Below are 17235 nucleotides of genomic sequence, written 5' to 3'. Positions count from 1 at the left end.
ATGATGAGATATAATAATTCTCGGATTAGCTAATATATTATACTAAATATGAAATAAAGTTAATTTCAAATTTTATCTCGAAATTATTATATTTATCCTTCATACCAAATGACCCCTTAAAGGATAAAATACAGAATTATATTATTTTGCATTTGGTCGGTGGAACTTATATTCTCTCTTTTTCTATTTGTTTGTCTGATTTTGATTTAACGCAAACTTTAAAAAAGTATAGAAGATGTTTATATCTTGTAATGTTAAACTAAAGATAGATAGAATGTTCTAAATGTTCTTTAATATTCTGGTCTTAAACTAAAAATATGTAAAAAATTAAAATTAAATAATTAACAAAAGACATTTTTCTTAAACGAACTGAAAATAAAAATAAACAATAAATTAAAATGATGAGAGTAAAATGTTTGAGTGGTTTTCTCTTTTCCACATAAATATAGCATTGTTGATACAATTTTTAGCTCATGTTTTTTTTAGGCATAACTAATATATGCATTACTGACATCTTCATAACTATTTTTTATATAATTAATTTTTGTATTAATAATATTTACATAACTCGAATCAACAACAAGACAACCCCTAATTGCAATGATACTAGTAGCTACGGGTGGTGGGATGCAGGATATGATTAATGTTGATTCTTTTTATTTTTGATTTAATCAATCGATACTCAGTATTTACTGTGCTCAAAAATATTTAATTTGCATTACATAAGAACTATTTAAAGGGGAAGTAAGTTCCCTATTAAGAATTATTCACTCACTTTGGTAAGAAAAGAAAAAATTGTAATTTATCTTGGCAATTACTTGGGAAGTAATTTGTTGAAGCATAAGAGGATATTCCACCTGTATTTTCCACTTTTTTTCACAAGTCTCATGTATGGTAAATTCAAGAAATAGTTTATTATTTTATATTGTAAGGGATTCGAACTTAAACCTTTCTAAGACATCAACTTTGAATAAACTGAACAAAAAACATATTATTAGTTTGTTTGGATTGATTTATTTTTAAGCAGGGTTGAAAACTGCTTATAAGTTTTTTTTTAAAAATGGAGGCCAACTTTTTTTTTGGACTTATAAGCTGTTTTCAACTTATAAACTACTTAAAGAAAGTTCATTCAAATAAACCCAACTATTTATTGAAGCTTATTTTAAACATAAAATGATTTTAAGTTGATCAGTCAAACACTCAAAAAAAATTGAAAATAACTTATAGCAACTTATAAGTCAATCCAAACGGCCTCTATATTAGATACAAATTTCAAAGATGGAGTGCCTAAGAGGGTGACGATATTCGTTATTTCTTAATAATTTCCTATCTTTACGTACAAAGCAAAAAGGCAAAATTTTATAATAGAACTTGCAACACTAAGGTTCAAATTATAAAGTTTTCAATAAAAGCGGAATTAGAGAATTTGAACTATAATAAATTCTAAATTTTAAAATATTTATACTACTTGTAAGTAATTGATCATATACTAAAGCTATTGAATTCAGTGACTCATACTTATCCATCTTGCTCCGCCATTGCTCTTGATGAACAATGAATTGTTCCATTGGAGTTCTTCACAAATTAAGGATTTTTTCAAATCTAGTATTTTAAATGTGTAACATAAATATACTATATATCTAGAAAAACACAAAAATTTGAATAAATATTACTCCAAACCAATAATTCTAAAAATGCACAAGTTCAATATAACCCATAACCATGTGATTATAACCCATAAATAAAATAACAATGACATATTTTTATAATACTCCTTCCTCTCCTTCTTTTAGATCTGATTAAATTTGAATTCGTGCAATGCATGTCTATTTCAAGAAACGACTCTTCCAACAATATTTTTTTTCATTTCAAAGACTCGAATTCGAGACTTTTGATTAAGAATAGAGAAATCCTAACTATTCCCCCACAACACTTGGTATTCTTTTGCTTTCACTTACTATTCATTTGTGACAATGTGCACAAATACACTAAATCGACTAATTTAAATTCGAGCCGAAAATAATTATATGTTCACTAGAGCTACCCCAAGAAGGTGAGAACATAAATTATTTTGTCTTTGAATAATGGCATTTGCATTGTACCCTTGCGTACAGTAAGTTACAATGATATGTTCCAATATTGAAATATATATACTACAGTATATATTAATTAGTGTACTTGAACAATCCAAAAAATGTACTATAAGTAACCTGAGAGGTACATTTATGTCACTGTCCCAACTTTCCCTATCCCATTGGCAAAAAAAAATACACTTACTATCGATGAGGAATTTAAATTTTATGAATTTAATTTTTAAAATTTTTAACATAAAACTTATTATATTTTAAAACTTATGAGTTCGTATGTACTCACCTCTGCCAAAACATGTGAGGGAAAAGTAATGGTTAGGAGTGGGGTTGGTGGGTACAGTGGCATTAAATTCATGGTTAATTTACACAAACATACCTTTTTTATGTCATCATTTTTATTTTATTTTTAAAATATATATTTTTTTAGAAAAATTATCTTTTTCGATCATGTTAGATTTTGATATAATATTTGCTTATATATTATTCAAGCGTATAGATACAAAACTAAAATTAGATTATGATTTATTACTGCAATAACGTTTAATATTTTTATTTTTATTTTTAATGTAAGTAGTGAAACTAGCTACTCTCTATCCAAGCTGTTAATTTCATTAAATTGTCCGTATAATGAATTTCAAACTTATAAATTTCAAATCACGATTTTGTTTCTGATTGAAGTTAAAGCTATTTGAATTGTAGTAATTAATTTCTTTACCAAGATATTGTCAAATGATGCTAGAAATAATGTGGATTCTATCACTTAATTTTTTTTAAAAAACTCTATTAATTACTTTTAGAAATGTAGATATGGATTATGCCACTTAATTTAAAAACAAAACTATAATAATTACTTATAAAAACGTAGATATGCCTAAAGAGCACTCAACATAATTATTTTAGGCTCTAATGAGTGATGAGGAACGTTAACATAATTAATTAATAACATCATTAATCAACATAGGCGTCCTAGATTATGCTGTCAATAATATAGAAATAATAATTAAAACTTTGCTTCAATTTTTTTTCTTTCTATTTATTATTATTATTAGAGAGGACAAAGAATATTGGGACAGACCAATAGTATTCTATTTATGTGCATTCGTGTGTCTGCTAATTCACAATTAAACAATTAAAATAAATTAATTACGCCTAACTTTAACTCTTGACACCTGTATTTTTGAACTTTTTAGTTAGGAGTTAGGACTAATGACTTTTTTTAATTAGAGTGACCATTCTTTTTCTGAAGAGGTAATATTCCCATCTTCATTATAATTTTATCTTTTTTTTACCTCCAATTTAGATTGGATACGGATAATATATAATTTATTATGAATGTTTTATAATTTTAAATGCCCAATTGAGTTTTATAAAATTTAGACCCACCACAAATACGTCACCATTAGAAAAGATAAAAAATAGGTCCTCTTACTAGCAACAAAAAAGAGAATAAAGAATGACATGTCAATATAACGTGTAGTTTGTCCAGACACTTTTGATTGTCATAGCAAATTTTTGTTATAAATAACATATAATATAACCTAACATTATTATAAATATTGTTATGGAGAATAAATATTATAGAGAGGTTTGATTGTTTAATCATCATAATAATGGAAGTTTTCCAAAATAAGCCAATAGACATGGTGAAGGTTATCGGGTATTTATGTTAAATTAATGCATGTAAGCATGGGCGGATCTACATGGGTCAATCGAAAAATTACGTTGTATATAGAAGGTTAAATTTGAATATTATCGATATATACCCTTTAATGAATCCCCTTAGTACAATTGAAAAGAATGGCTTAGCGGTCAAGGGGTTCAATTTATAACTAAGTTCGTGAGTTCGATTCTCGCTCAAGTCTTTTTTTAAAAGTTTTTAAAAGTTTCTCACTCCCTTTTCTATTTAATGTGCATTTGGAGCTTTGGATATGTTGTTGGGCTTGAGCCTTTCTCACTCTCAAATGAGCAATTGTGGCTAGGTAGACAAAAATTGTTAGCCCATTTGTGTATATTTGTTATTTACTTAATTGTTTTTTTTATTTTTCTTAAGTTTAAATATTTTATTTTAAAAAAAATTTATATATATTTTTTATGTAATTGGAATGAAAAATATTCCTATTCTCTCTTTTTCATGCTCACATATAAGCCCTAACTAGATTTCTATAATTTCTAACTGATTTTCAATATTAACACACTTTTCCACCAAAAAAAAAGAAATAACACACTATGCATATCTCGTTTTGTTAAATTTTATATATTATTTATCGAGTTATATAGTGAGTTCTTTTCAACTATATTTTTATCATTCTACATATTAATATATTGATGTTGTTCAACATCTTTTGTTATTATTACTATTATTATTGAGTACTAAAAATATATTATTTTAAAAAAAGTGTAAATATTGAATTATTAATATCATAATATTTTTTATTTCTTTATCAATTTCAAAAAAATATATTATGATATTAATAATTCAATACACACTTTTTTAAGAAACTTATCTTTTGTGGGGCATTAATTTAAAAGAAAAAATAGAAAGTTTAAAATAAAGTAGGACAGTGCAAAGTGAAAGTTAAAAAAAAAATATTTTTTAAAAAAGGCTCGACGGTGTAGAAAAAAATGGAAAGAAATGTTAAAAGGACAAATAAGGCGAGTTAAAATTTAGCAAACGTCTGCTTTAATTTTTCTTTGCTTATTTCCTTTCTTTATATGTTGAACCCCCTAAATTAAAATCCTGCATCCGCCACTGCATGTAAGATGCGTGTCTTTTATATACATATTTTGTAGACATAGTAAAGGTTATTGGGTATTTACGCCAAATTAATGCATGTACAACACGTGTCTTTCATATACATATTTTGTAGACGTAGTGAAGATTATCAGGTATTTACGCTAAATTAATGCATGTAAAACACGTATCTTTCATATACATATTTTGTATTTAACTACCAAAATTTTAATAAATATAGAATGGATAATATCACTTTTAATATCTCTGTTTTGAGTAAATTCTAATTCTGATTCTTGTGATATATGACATAATATATTTAATCTTCAGTTAATTAAAATGTGCATTTTTTTAACCCTTTGATTATGATATATGACTCATCACACTTTTTATGTAGAATCTTTATTGCCTATATTTTGAATCTTCGATTACCGAAAAAATTCACAAACAACCATATTTTTGTTCTTGTAATTTGAAAATAGCCATCGACATAGAGTTTCAAATTTTACGGGTGTTCACATGTGGAATTTGAAACTGCGTAATTATGACATGGCTAAAAGTGGTTAAGCCGCGTTATTACTACAACAAATGTCTGTTAAATATATTTTCAAGCCCAGAAAACATTGCTGTATAATTAAGAAAACTGTTGAGGATTAGTTAATGGGACTAATGATGTTATTAGAAATGATTAAGAAATAGAGGTATGCTTTCATTTACTGTTTATTAGCTAAGGGACAGGATAAAAAATATCTGTTTCTTTCAAAGGTAACGAGGATTAGCTGTTGAAAAGAGAAGATTAATCATTGATTTAACTAAAAAATATTTTTAAATATAGATCCCCCATGTGGAGACCAATTTGTTTGGTGTTCCATAGCTACCATAGCCTAAAAATATAATTATTTTTTTAAGAAAGAAAAAAAGTTGTCCCCACATACTTGAATTGAAAGTTAGGCCGTTGTCCTATCTTTTTCTTTATTTTTTCAACCTTCATAATAATAATATTATATATATTCGTAGTGTAATTTTTTTAAACACGATAAAATTACTTATTTAAGTAATTATATGTAAATCTCTTGATAATCTGGTAAAAAAAAAGTAGTAACTAATATTTCATCACAGGGTTAAATTTTATTAATTCTACAAAAAAAATCTCTACGCTATCGATTGTTAAGGTGTATAAGTTTATAACTTATCCGAAAATATTTTAATCATAATAAAAATTTAAGAAGGAACTATCCTTCACCCTCTTTATACCATTTCATTGTTAAAAACTTATCTAGATCGATTATTTACACTACAACAACAATAACAATCCAGTGAAATCCCACATCGTGGGGTCTGGGGAGGGTAGAGTGTACGCAGACCTGACTCCTACCAATGTAGGACGGCTGTTTCCGAAAGACCCTCGGCTCAATAAAAGTATAAAAAAAGGTCAGACAAAGATCGATTATTTACACTAAAGATTAATGTATCATAACTTATAAGTAATTTAATGAGATGATAATATGTGCTGTATTAAGTAATTGATTAATAGTAGCTTGTTCTTTTTAAATAGCTTATACTATAAATTGTCGGTAAAACGAAAAGGCACACAAGCTATAGACTTTGGTAAAAGTGAGAGGAAATTTATGATAGTTCGATAGAACATAAAATTATTCAATACATACATCAGTTTAGAAGTATCGTTAATGTTATGATAAAACAGACGAGATCTTTCTATTCTTACCTAAACCTTTTGAGTTTAAGCCATAAAAATGGAAGTTCTCGACAAAGTACTTCCCCTTTAATGTGGCATAACTCATATATAACATGAATTGAGATCGAATTAATGAGATACAAATATCAAATTGTTATAAATAAAAGCGTGTGGATAAATGGATCGGATGCAATTCCTATAGCTTTACTCAAAAATTCTTAAATTTGAACCATGAAAATAAAAGAAAACTCTTAGTAGAAAGTACTTCTCCTTCAAAATGTTATATACGATGCGAATATAAATTAATTAACCACTCAATTAAAAATATTGAATTGTTATAATAAAAAGAAGTTTAGAGGCATAATTTAGGTTGGAATCCATGTGAAGACAATCATGGTGCAAAAAATGAATATTTAAATCCAAGTGGATAATTTAACCCTCTTAAAAAGGTTGCTTCCACATAAGCAAAATTGATGATTATATAAGAATTTAGGAGGCAAAAAAGAAAATATATATTTAGTTGGATGTTGGCCTCTGGGTCCAAAAAACATTGACCTTTATTTTGACCATAAAATTTCCAAAAATTCCTGTAAGTATCAAAATCTTCTATTTTGCTTATGGATTTAAACTTTTGGCCCATCAAAATCTGTGATCCAATGGACCCCAAAAAATTTATGTTTATTTTTATTTCAAATATTTATTTAATTTGTTTGACAATCTTTATATAAGATTGAAAGGGACTTATTCCTATAACCTGACCAATAATTTGATTTGTGACATGCTCCTTTTTGGGTCCTTCAACTGTGTTACTTTATTAAAATATACAACATATGTTAGATTGATTTTAGTAGGTATATGTTGTTATATATTAGAGATTGGACTCGATTCAATAAAGATGGTATACAAGGTAGGAGAAACAAAGGATCATAGTCAAAAAACCATGTTAGAATCCTATGATTAGTGGACCAAAACACCCCAGCTGAAAATAAAGATTAGTGCACAAATTAGGTCAATGGGGCACAAATTAAAGCATTCCACAATATCACTTGGAAGTTGGATCTTGTGATCTTCAATGAAGCTTCCTTAATGGGAGATTAAAAAAAAAATACTAAGTTAATTTCTAATGCATTTGAAACCTATTTATCCTTTTGACCCCTATAGTCCTTAATGAGATTATTCCAATATACATATTAATAGTTTCCCTCTATTTTCTAACTTTTTCCATGTTTGAATTGTCAAAATGTCATCGGAGAAAAATAAGTTTTTTAAACGTGAAGTTATTGACTTCTCTGGTGAACGTAGAAAAAATAAGCTCTATAATTGATATTCCAAGCTAAATATCTACTATCCACCCTCATCCCATCCCATCCCACCACCCAGCCATCTTAATCCAATATGATGCATCACCCGACCCTCATAAGCATTTGTCTAGATTAATATATATAAATGCTCTTGAAATAGTTTTTATTTATTTATTAATTAAACATCAGAATAAGTAAGAACAACAATATTCTTCCTATCAAACATGCCAAAGGTTAAAATTAATATTAGCTTAGATGATTAATTATCAACATATACTAACTCATGGAGCACAAGTAATTAAGAAGCAATAATTTACTTTCACTAAATTAGGAATACTTTCCCGGACATTTGGAAGTGACAAAAATAGTAACAATTAGAATTTTATATTTGTAAGAATTTGAAAATTCGAAGTAAATATTTGTCCTATATTTAATCAACATTAAATACTACAAAAAGGATTAGGATTTAGGATAATCTCAAGGTATATTCCAACATTAAACCAAAGTTTTGTGCTCTTTTTGAAGAAAAGTTTGTGGTAGATGAGCTTGAAAGTACCTTATATATTCGGATCGTTCTACAAAAGTATAATTGATTTGTCATTTGCCTAATCATAGCACACATTTTTTTGTTTGATAAGTTGATTGATAGTTTTTCTTTTTGGCTAATATAGGAGATCACATTGATAAGTAGATTGATATATATTTTACTAATATATATTCAAACATAAATTTTTTCATGTAACAATGTCAATTACGAACAAGATTATCAAGATCTTTTTACGTTAATCAGAGGTATAGAATTTGAGACTCGAAAATATAATTTTTTTGATAAAGAGTGCTTCTTTTATGCGGCGCGAGTCTTAGATTAGTTGGACACAATTAATACCGAATAAGAAATAATCAAATATAATTATATAAAATATATATGATTTTAATATTTTATAGTATGTGAAAAGTCAAGATAATTGAAGCTTTGGCTTAAATAAATAACTAGCTTAGCTAGGTACTAGCAAGTTGTGAAAATTATATAGGGGATGATGATGATGAAAGACATGACGTATAAACCATGTAATGTTTAATTCACTGGCCACAAAAAGAAAGAAAAAAAAGAACAAAATGGTTCTTTGTTGTTAATTTAACTAAAAGAAACATTTATAATAAATCATAAAGTCGATTTCCTCGTTAGCAGTCTGTCAACAGTCAATATTACCCTATAATGCTAGTAGAGTTTCTTGCAACATATCAATAATTGTCGGAAATAATTTTATCTCAGTAAGGTAATATAAATTTGAGGAAATTTCACAAATAGCTATTATAAATATCTTAATTATAATTTTTAGCTATAGTGTGCCGAATTATGCTTTATAGCTATAGTTTCATTTGCTATGAGTATTTTTCGTTTGTATATTTCGCTTGCCAACATACAAATAAGGTAAGTGTATATACAAATTCTGTATTTATATATGTAGAAATTTTTCAGAACTCAACTTGTATATTTCGGTTGCCAATATACAAACATGTAAGTATATACAAATTCTGTATTTATACATTTAAGGATTTTCTTGAACTTATACAAATCAAATGTATCGACAAATCATATACAAACAGGATAATTATATACAAATTTTAAATTTTTTCATAACTTAAACACATTAATTGTATCAATAATTGTATACAAATAGCTACGGGTAAGCATATACAAATTCTAGATTTATACAATTAGGAGCCGAGTTATACAAATTAAATAGCAAAATTGTTTAAACTATAGTCATGTTTGATAATTAATCGAAACTATTGCTTAAGTTCATAATAACGTTTAAATGTTCACCATTTCGCATAATTTCTCCTATAAATTTTGCGTATACTATATCCTTTCCATACTGTTATGAAATTACCCAAGCCCATTTCTCTTTCTCATTATGTGGATCAGTCCAGCAAAAACAGGATATAAGCCCACAGCCCATAATAAATGATCATTATAGTGGAATATTATCCAGATTTTTTAAAAAAATGGAAAAGTTATTTCATTCTTATGTTTGTCCATAAAGCTTGAAATTAACGAAACCAAAAACAAATATGGAAATTGTTATAATACATTTAATATAACTTATATATGTCACGTCAACATATGGTAGTATCTGAAGATTTTAAGTTGAATGCTCATATTCTTTCGTTTCGAGTTGGATGCTTAGAAAATGAAACTAGAGAATGAAGGGGAAGTTCAAGGTTTCAAGCACCACAAGCAAATTAATTCGGACTTCAGAGATTGTTATAATATAAAGTTTATATATCCCTCGTTGACATGTTAGAGCATTCGAGGATCGAGGTGAGTTCACGTGCCACATGTCACATTTTACTTGGCTGAGTTTCTAACGAATCTTGGAAAACTTGTTGCATAACTAATTCATGAATAGTTATAATTGAGAAGTTTATTGATGAAGAAAATAATTTTTTCACATGATGAATAATCTCTTTAAGATTTGAACTATATTTCTTGTCTTGAACTTTTGTTCAATTCTTGTAGGGTGCAAAAACAACCACTGAATTATGCCCTCCGAATCCGAATGAGTTGGAGATACCTGCAAAAGAAAATGAAAAGGATTACATGAGGCTACTGTGAATATCTCCTCCGACTCTCCAAAAATGTTGTTGCACGATCCTCCAAAAATGCATTTTTGAAAAATCCGAGCAACTATCTGTCTATAAGTAATCTGCCTTTCATCTCTTTTCTGTTTTGTGGGTACTTTATTACTACATAGCTAACTGTTAAGTGAGAATTGTGCATTAGGATAAACTGACATACCGATGTTCACTTCATGTTGTTTCTTTACATTTGGAACGGTGTCAATCGTAACCTGAGGTTCCAATTCCTACAGAGAAATAAGTCGTGGAATGGTTACAGAACAGTTGGGCTATCGATAATCAGAACGTGTTAAAGCAGAGAAGTTAGTGAGTAGTACATATTGATTGATGGTTGGATGAAGCCATCCTGTTGTGATTGCCTTGATGGTTGCAATGGCTTCAATTCCACCAGCAGCCCCGAGTCCATGACCAATCATCGACTAACACAACAAATATATTCGAATCAAATGAGCTTCAAATAACAACTGAATCAACGTTTAAACCAGTTAATGGTGGTAGATAGGTCTTGTAATACTGATCATTCAATAGGTTGTAAATTGTCCCACTTAAAATGAACAGATTGTTTTTTTCGTTCTAGTTTGAAATGAATTTCGAGTTAATTGGTAGAAAAGACTAACATTTATATGATAGTTATTTAGTTAGTCATCGTAAGGAAAATAAACGTAGTTTTCACTTTTCACCTTTGTCCCGTTCATTTTGATTTCCGAGGTATCCTTGAAGACCTTCTTGATGGCATTGACCTCAGCCATATCTCCAGCAAGAGTTGATGTTGCATGAGCATTAATGTAGTTTACCTATTCAGAGTTAATACAATAATATGTATATCAGAATCTAAATAGGTTATGACATTTTCGATCAGAAAACAAACGAACAGTGTTACCTCTTCTGGAGAAACTCTAGCATCTACCAAACTCTTAGTAATGCAAGACGAAACTCCAAGTCCATCAGGGCGAGGATCGGTCATGTGATGAGCATCACAAGTGACTGCTCCTCCCAAGTATTCTGCAATGATATTAGCACCTCTTTTCAACGCGTGCTCCAAACTTTCCATGACCTGTTCGTGTGGCAATAACTCGATCAAGTCACTAACCAATGATTTTGAACAAACGCGACGAGATAAGAGTCAGAGCAAAAGAAAAAAGTAGTCGAATTAATCTGTATACCAGGATACCAGAGCCTTCACCAACGACAAATCCATCACGATTCCTGTCCCATGGCCTTGAAGCCTTCTCATAATCATCATTTCTTTGAGACAAGGCTCTACAAGCTATGAATCCACCAAGACCAGTAGCTGTAACACCAGCTTCCGTTCCACCTGCTACCATAATATCTGCGTCCCCTCTTCTAATATGATTTGCAGCCGCGCAAAAACTGTGATTGGCAGATGCACAAGCCGTTGAAATAGAGTAATTAGGTCCCATTAGTCCGGTTTCTATAGCCAACAGTGCTGATCCCATGTTAGTGATTGAGTAAGGAATGAAAAATGGACTAATTTTCTTGTATCCTCTTTGAACTAAGGCTTCCACTCCATCACTGAAAACTTTTAAACCTCCCATGCCCGATCCAACCAAGACGCCGATCCTCGTTTTGTCCATCTGCAACACACAAAGTCAAGTCACATTTTATGCTTTTGATCATTTACAGCTCATATTTTTTTACTAAACTCACAGTTTCAAGAACTTGTTGGCCAAGGTTAGCATCGTCAAGGGCCCTCTTTCCAGCAACAAGACAGTATCTCCAGCAGTTATCTAAACGACGATCATTCTTTCCATCTATGTAACCTTTGGAAGAGAAATCACGAATCTGTCCCCCGAACCTAACTGAGTAATCTGAGGCATCAAAACAGTCTAATAAACTGATTCCACTCTGTCCTTCAAGAAGTTTGTTGTAAAAATTGTCGATATCACTTCCAAAGACTGAAACAAGTCCCATTCCAGTTATGACAATCCTTTTCTTCGGGTCTGTCTCTCTCTTGGGAGCTGAAACACCTGGAGAGGCCATGGCTCTGATTCTTCCACATTTTACAGCTATGTTAAAACATTTCACTAGATTAGAATCGTTCGTGATAAAATCACAGAACATGGAAACATACCAAAGTTTGCCACAAGGTTTATTCTCATGATAAAACGGAAAAATAAGAAATAAGAAGCACAACACTATGATAATAAGAAAAATCCAACATCAACATTAAGGGTGTGCTCGGCAAGTAGAAGTAAGGAAAATAAGTTTCACAAGTGACATTCCACATTGATTGTGTCCTTCCCACCCTCCAACACGCCCCATCTTCACTCCCCGCCCTCTTAGTCCCCATCCCCACCACCTCACACCCCTACCCCACTTCGACTTCCCATAGTATTCATCAAGATTATATACAAATACTTTTAGGATGACATTTTTCTTGGTACCGAACACACCCAAAATATGAAGAGTTATTGAACTGATGAAACATCGATAACATAAGATTGAAATTAGTGAAACAAACATCCAGAAAAGAAATGAAGTTACATTATTCATGAACTATTGTGCTTTCTACCATTCTTTATACTACATTCCAACATTAATACCTACAAGTTGCATCTAAGAGAAACTTTCTTCAACCACTTATCAGAAAGAAAGTTAATAGACTGGAAATACACAAAACCAAAGATCTAAAAGAAAATGATAAAACTCCACCATCTATTCATAAACAAAAACAAAGCATCCCACGTTCACGCAAGGCTGAGGTAAGAGCCTCACTCCAAGGGGTGTGATGTACGCAAACTATCTTGATGCAAAATATCAATGTCTAATCCCACGGATTGAACACGTGACTTATAGTTCACACAAAGATGACTAAAAGATCCAGCAGAGTATTCAAAGAAACATCATCAATAACAACAACAACATACTCAGTGTGATCCACAAGTGGGATTTTGTGTGCTCATATGAATCTATTGCTTTCAGCTCAAACTATACATGCATATGAAAAAAAATTAAAAATAAAAATGTATTTAACACGGTAAAACATCACAGTCATTTGACTTTAAATTCTAAATCCGTCTCTCTGTCTACTAAAAAAATTATCAAGAAGATCATAATATAATACCTTTTGGCTTAGAAGAAGCAGAGTTTGCTGGCATTTGTACAGTTTCAATAGCTCTAAGTCCATTGTATTGTAAATGAGATCCACAATTGATTCTTGATTCTTTCTTCTTCAGTATCAAATTAGAATAACAACTACTAGTAATACTGCTCATCTTCTCAAAACACAAAAGATTAAATCTAGTTTTTTTAAAAAAAATTAAAAAGTTAGCCTTTTTCTTTGGCTACTTTCTATCTTTAGTTCAACATATCATGTTGGTAGATATATAGGAAAATAAAGCCAACTCAGAGAGAGATCCAAGAAAATGGAGTAAATAACAAAGTCAATTTCTTTTATAATTTTCTTGCATATGGGATTTGGAGAATCCGCCTAAATATAGTATTTGCTATGCAAGAAAATAATAATAATATATAATAAAAAAAGGCGATAAATGCAACACATAAATATAGTGACAGTTGCAGACTTCAATTCATAAGACCAAACAAGAAATAATGTGCCATTAAAGGGGGGTTTGGTGTACTAGTTTTGTTACATATAGAAACTATAAACAATTATATTATAGTTTATTAAATGAAAAAGAACACTTGTACCCAAAAAAGAAAAACTATTATCAAACGGTACTTTTATAACCCCTCCCCCCTCCTTATTTTTAACTATTAATTTGCATTTATTGTTTGATATCATCAATATATATATACACTCTGATAATATCAAAGAAGAAGAAACAGTGCTTCAGTGAAAACACTACTCAGTTACTTCTTAATACCATTAGAATATATAAATAACATGCAGTGCTTCAGTGAAAAGACTGCACCGATTGATACCATCAAAGTTAGTAGATAGCATCAGAGTATATACATACCATCTCCGATGATATCAAGAATGAAGAAGAATGGTTCAGTAAATATAACAAGGGGACAGTCAGGTAAATAATTTGGATAGTGGGTCCAATAAAGATAAATAAGTTGAGCTAGGTCTAATTTGGGTAAATATTTTGCCTAATGGGTCCAATTTACGTAGTTTTCTCTTTATTTTTTTAAATTACCCTTTATATATCAGCTGTTTTTGAGAATTAAGCATTATTAAAAAATAGTTCTTTAATACAAAGGTACGTATAATTAGAAACAATTATTATTTTTATCTTGAAATCTTAAATTGATACTTATTTTTGGGATGATATTTTTTTTTTTTGGGGGGGGGGGGGGGTAATTAAAGCGATATTTATTTCAGAAGGAGTACTACATTTATAGGATGGGTAATAAGATATAAATTATTACACTCTGAAGTAAATGATAAAATAATTTTGTGTAACAATATAAATTACGTGTTCAAGCTGAAATCAACCGTCGATGCTTGCGTTATGATAGTTTACCCTATGTTCGGTCTAAAATGTATATATTTAATTAACATTATAGTAATTTTAATTATTGTTTGAGTAATAATTATAATGATTATTCGTTAATATTATATTCTTACTAAAATAGATTAGAAATGAATTTTGAGATCAAATTAATTTGTAATAATATATGGCTATGTATAAAAATATATACACGAAATAGAGCAGCATCATTAATTAATGTGGTTGGCAGATGGCTGACCACAAGATCTTGAAATTCATTCGATGTGATTTTTTATTGAATTAAGATGTGTTCTGCACCTATACATATATTCTAAACATATTTTTTTTAATATAAATTTTGATATGGAAAGAGGTAGAAGCCATCGTAGAAGTCGGAGTTATCAAGATTTATCTTTAAAAGAGAATTTTAAAATAACGATAAAGTTATATCGATGTGAACAAAAATATCAAACTTGTAATTTATATAGCTTTTTAATAAAGAAAATACTATGAACAAACTTGTACTACTAGTCAAAATTCCAAAGAAAAAGACTGAATTGCATTCAATAGTAAGAGAATAACTTCTTTATTATATCTTCTATTTGGAGGCCATCCTAAATTCTCAACTACTTTTTTTATATATTCAGAATCAATTAATGAGCTTAGTATTCGTTATTCAGTGTAGATATTGAAACATTAAATAAAAAAGAAATATATCATGTACTATATATATTGAACAGGTAAAAATTTAAATGTACTCAATATTTATATTAAAATAATCACGAATAATATTACGTTTTTGAATTTCATATTTGCAACTGCTATCGGAACTATATATTATATGTACCCATAAGGTTGAGTACCGTACATTATTGGATTAAATCAGATATTGAGTCAATCAATATTATTGCTAGAAATTTTCACTACTTTCTATTTTATGGTATTTTGGATTCCCCAAATCACTCTCACACATAGTGTATGCACATAAAATAATAAAATATCCATTTTAAACATAGGATGGGTTTCTAGAAGGAAACTATATTTGGATTTTATTTTATTTTTTTTGCACAAAAAGACTAATTATATATTAATTTAAAAGTTACATTATTTTTTTCACAAAACAAAAATACTATTGATAAATAAAAGTATGTCCTTGTTCCTTACATATTGATATTAATTGAAGCAATTAAATTATATTTGCAAACTGATTCAAATACCACGTGACAAAAATTAAATAGAGGTGAGTGACCACTACTATTGATAAAATTCAGAGTTTGCAGATTTTGGAAGTATAAAGAAAAGTAAAATTGAAGAAATTAAAGGGGATTTAATTAGATTGAATATATTTGATAGAATAGTTTTCCAAGGCATTGACTATTTGACTTGGTAATATATTAGGAGTAATAAAGACATTAGACAGCCCCCACCCCCAACCCTAAGATATGCCATGTTCTATTTATGACTTATTTAATGAGATTAATTTGAGACTACTACTTCTCTCTGTGACAATAATTGGTCTCCATTTTCTCCATAATTTTCATGATCACCCTACTTGAATTTAATTTATGAATACTTAAGTTATCTGTCGCAATCTAAATTTATGATACATATTATTCATTTTGAATGTACATTTGTATTATTCGTTTTGAATGTACATTTTGTTTATGTTTTATAAAGTTCAATACTTCTCTTTTTTATTTTAATATGAGAATCACCTAAATAAGATATCACATGAACCTTTATCTTCTAAATCTTATTAATTTTGCTTGACTCGTCTTTCGTTAGGGCCACCTCATGAACTTTCTTTGCTACTATTCGAATTTTTTGACATAAAGTGGATTAATATTTAATAACTAAAAAAATAGGACACAAAAAGTAGACTTGCAAAGAATAAGTAATGACAAAAGAAACATCATGACATTTATTAATCAAATTAAATTTTTGCTACAAGTACGATTGGTGTAAGACAAAATTATCTCATGAATTATATATGAGATTAGTTATTTCGTATAAATAATTACGAGATTAATTTATATCACTAATCAAATATAAAATAAAATAATTTTATATTTTATCTCAAAATTATTATTAAGAATTTCTTATCCCGTAATCAACGAATAAAAACGCATTCACATGGTCATTGGTGTTGAAAAGACGAACAGGCCCAGATATCAAACGGGTCAAGGTCCAAATTTGTGGGCCTTATCTAAAGCCCAAAAGACGTCTTTTTTTCCTTTTTCTTTTCAAATTGTTGGAACTTTTTTCCAAAACTTTTTATTCTTTTTTGAGAATTTTTGACTTACCATTTGCAGATGTAATTTTACATTTTTGAAAAAACAATACTTCTTTTAAA

At 29.1% G+C, this 17235-nt stretch overlaps 1 protein-coding gene across 1 annotated transcript; it reads right to left on the bottom strand.

Annotated features, from left to right (window-relative positions):
- Positions 1 to 10074: 10074 nt before the first annotated feature.
- Positions 10075 to 13859, bottom strand: LOC129888613 (3-oxoacyl-[acyl-carrier-protein] synthase I, chloroplastic-like). The gene is made up of 8 exons (XM_055963563.1): positions 13547 to 13859; positions 12130 to 12488; positions 11625 to 12056; positions 11342 to 11515; positions 11142 to 11255; positions 10779 to 10880; positions 10622 to 10688; positions 10075 to 10397 (listed from the first exon to the last, which is right to left on the bottom strand). Exons 1-8 carry the CDS (start codon positions 13695 to 13697, stop codon positions 10330 to 10332), a joined length of 1467 nt encoding a protein of 488 aa, XP_055819538.1. The 5' UTR covers positions 13698 to 13859; the 3' UTR covers positions 10075 to 10329.
- Between the last annotated feature and the right edge of the window lie 3376 nt (positions 13860 to 17235).

The sequence above is a fragment of the Solanum dulcamara genome, chromosome 5, assembly GCF_947179165.1.
Source record: "Solanum dulcamara chromosome 5, daSolDulc1.2, whole genome shotgun sequence".
Classification (NCBI taxonomy): Eukaryota; Viridiplantae; Streptophyta; class Magnoliopsida; order Solanales; family Solanaceae; genus Solanum; species Solanum dulcamara.
The sequence above is the reverse complement of the archived record's forward strand: the minus strand, read 5'-3'. Positions and strand labels throughout refer to the sequence as shown.

Excerpts from the sequence above, each read along its gene's own strand:
- LOC129888613 (XM_055963563.1), bottom strand. The coding sequence starts at position 13,697 with ATGAGCAGTATTACTAGTAGTTGTTATTCTAATTTGATACTGAAGAAG. Across the intron at positions 11,516-11,624 it reads GTGAAGGCTCTGGTATCCTG|GTCATGGAAAGTTTGGAGCA; the intron begins GTATACAGATTA and ends CCACACGAACAG. Across the intron at positions 11,256-11,341 it reads CTAGAGTTTCTCCAGAAGAG|GTAAACTACATTAATGCTCA; the intron begins GTAACACTGTTC and ends AACTCTGAATAG.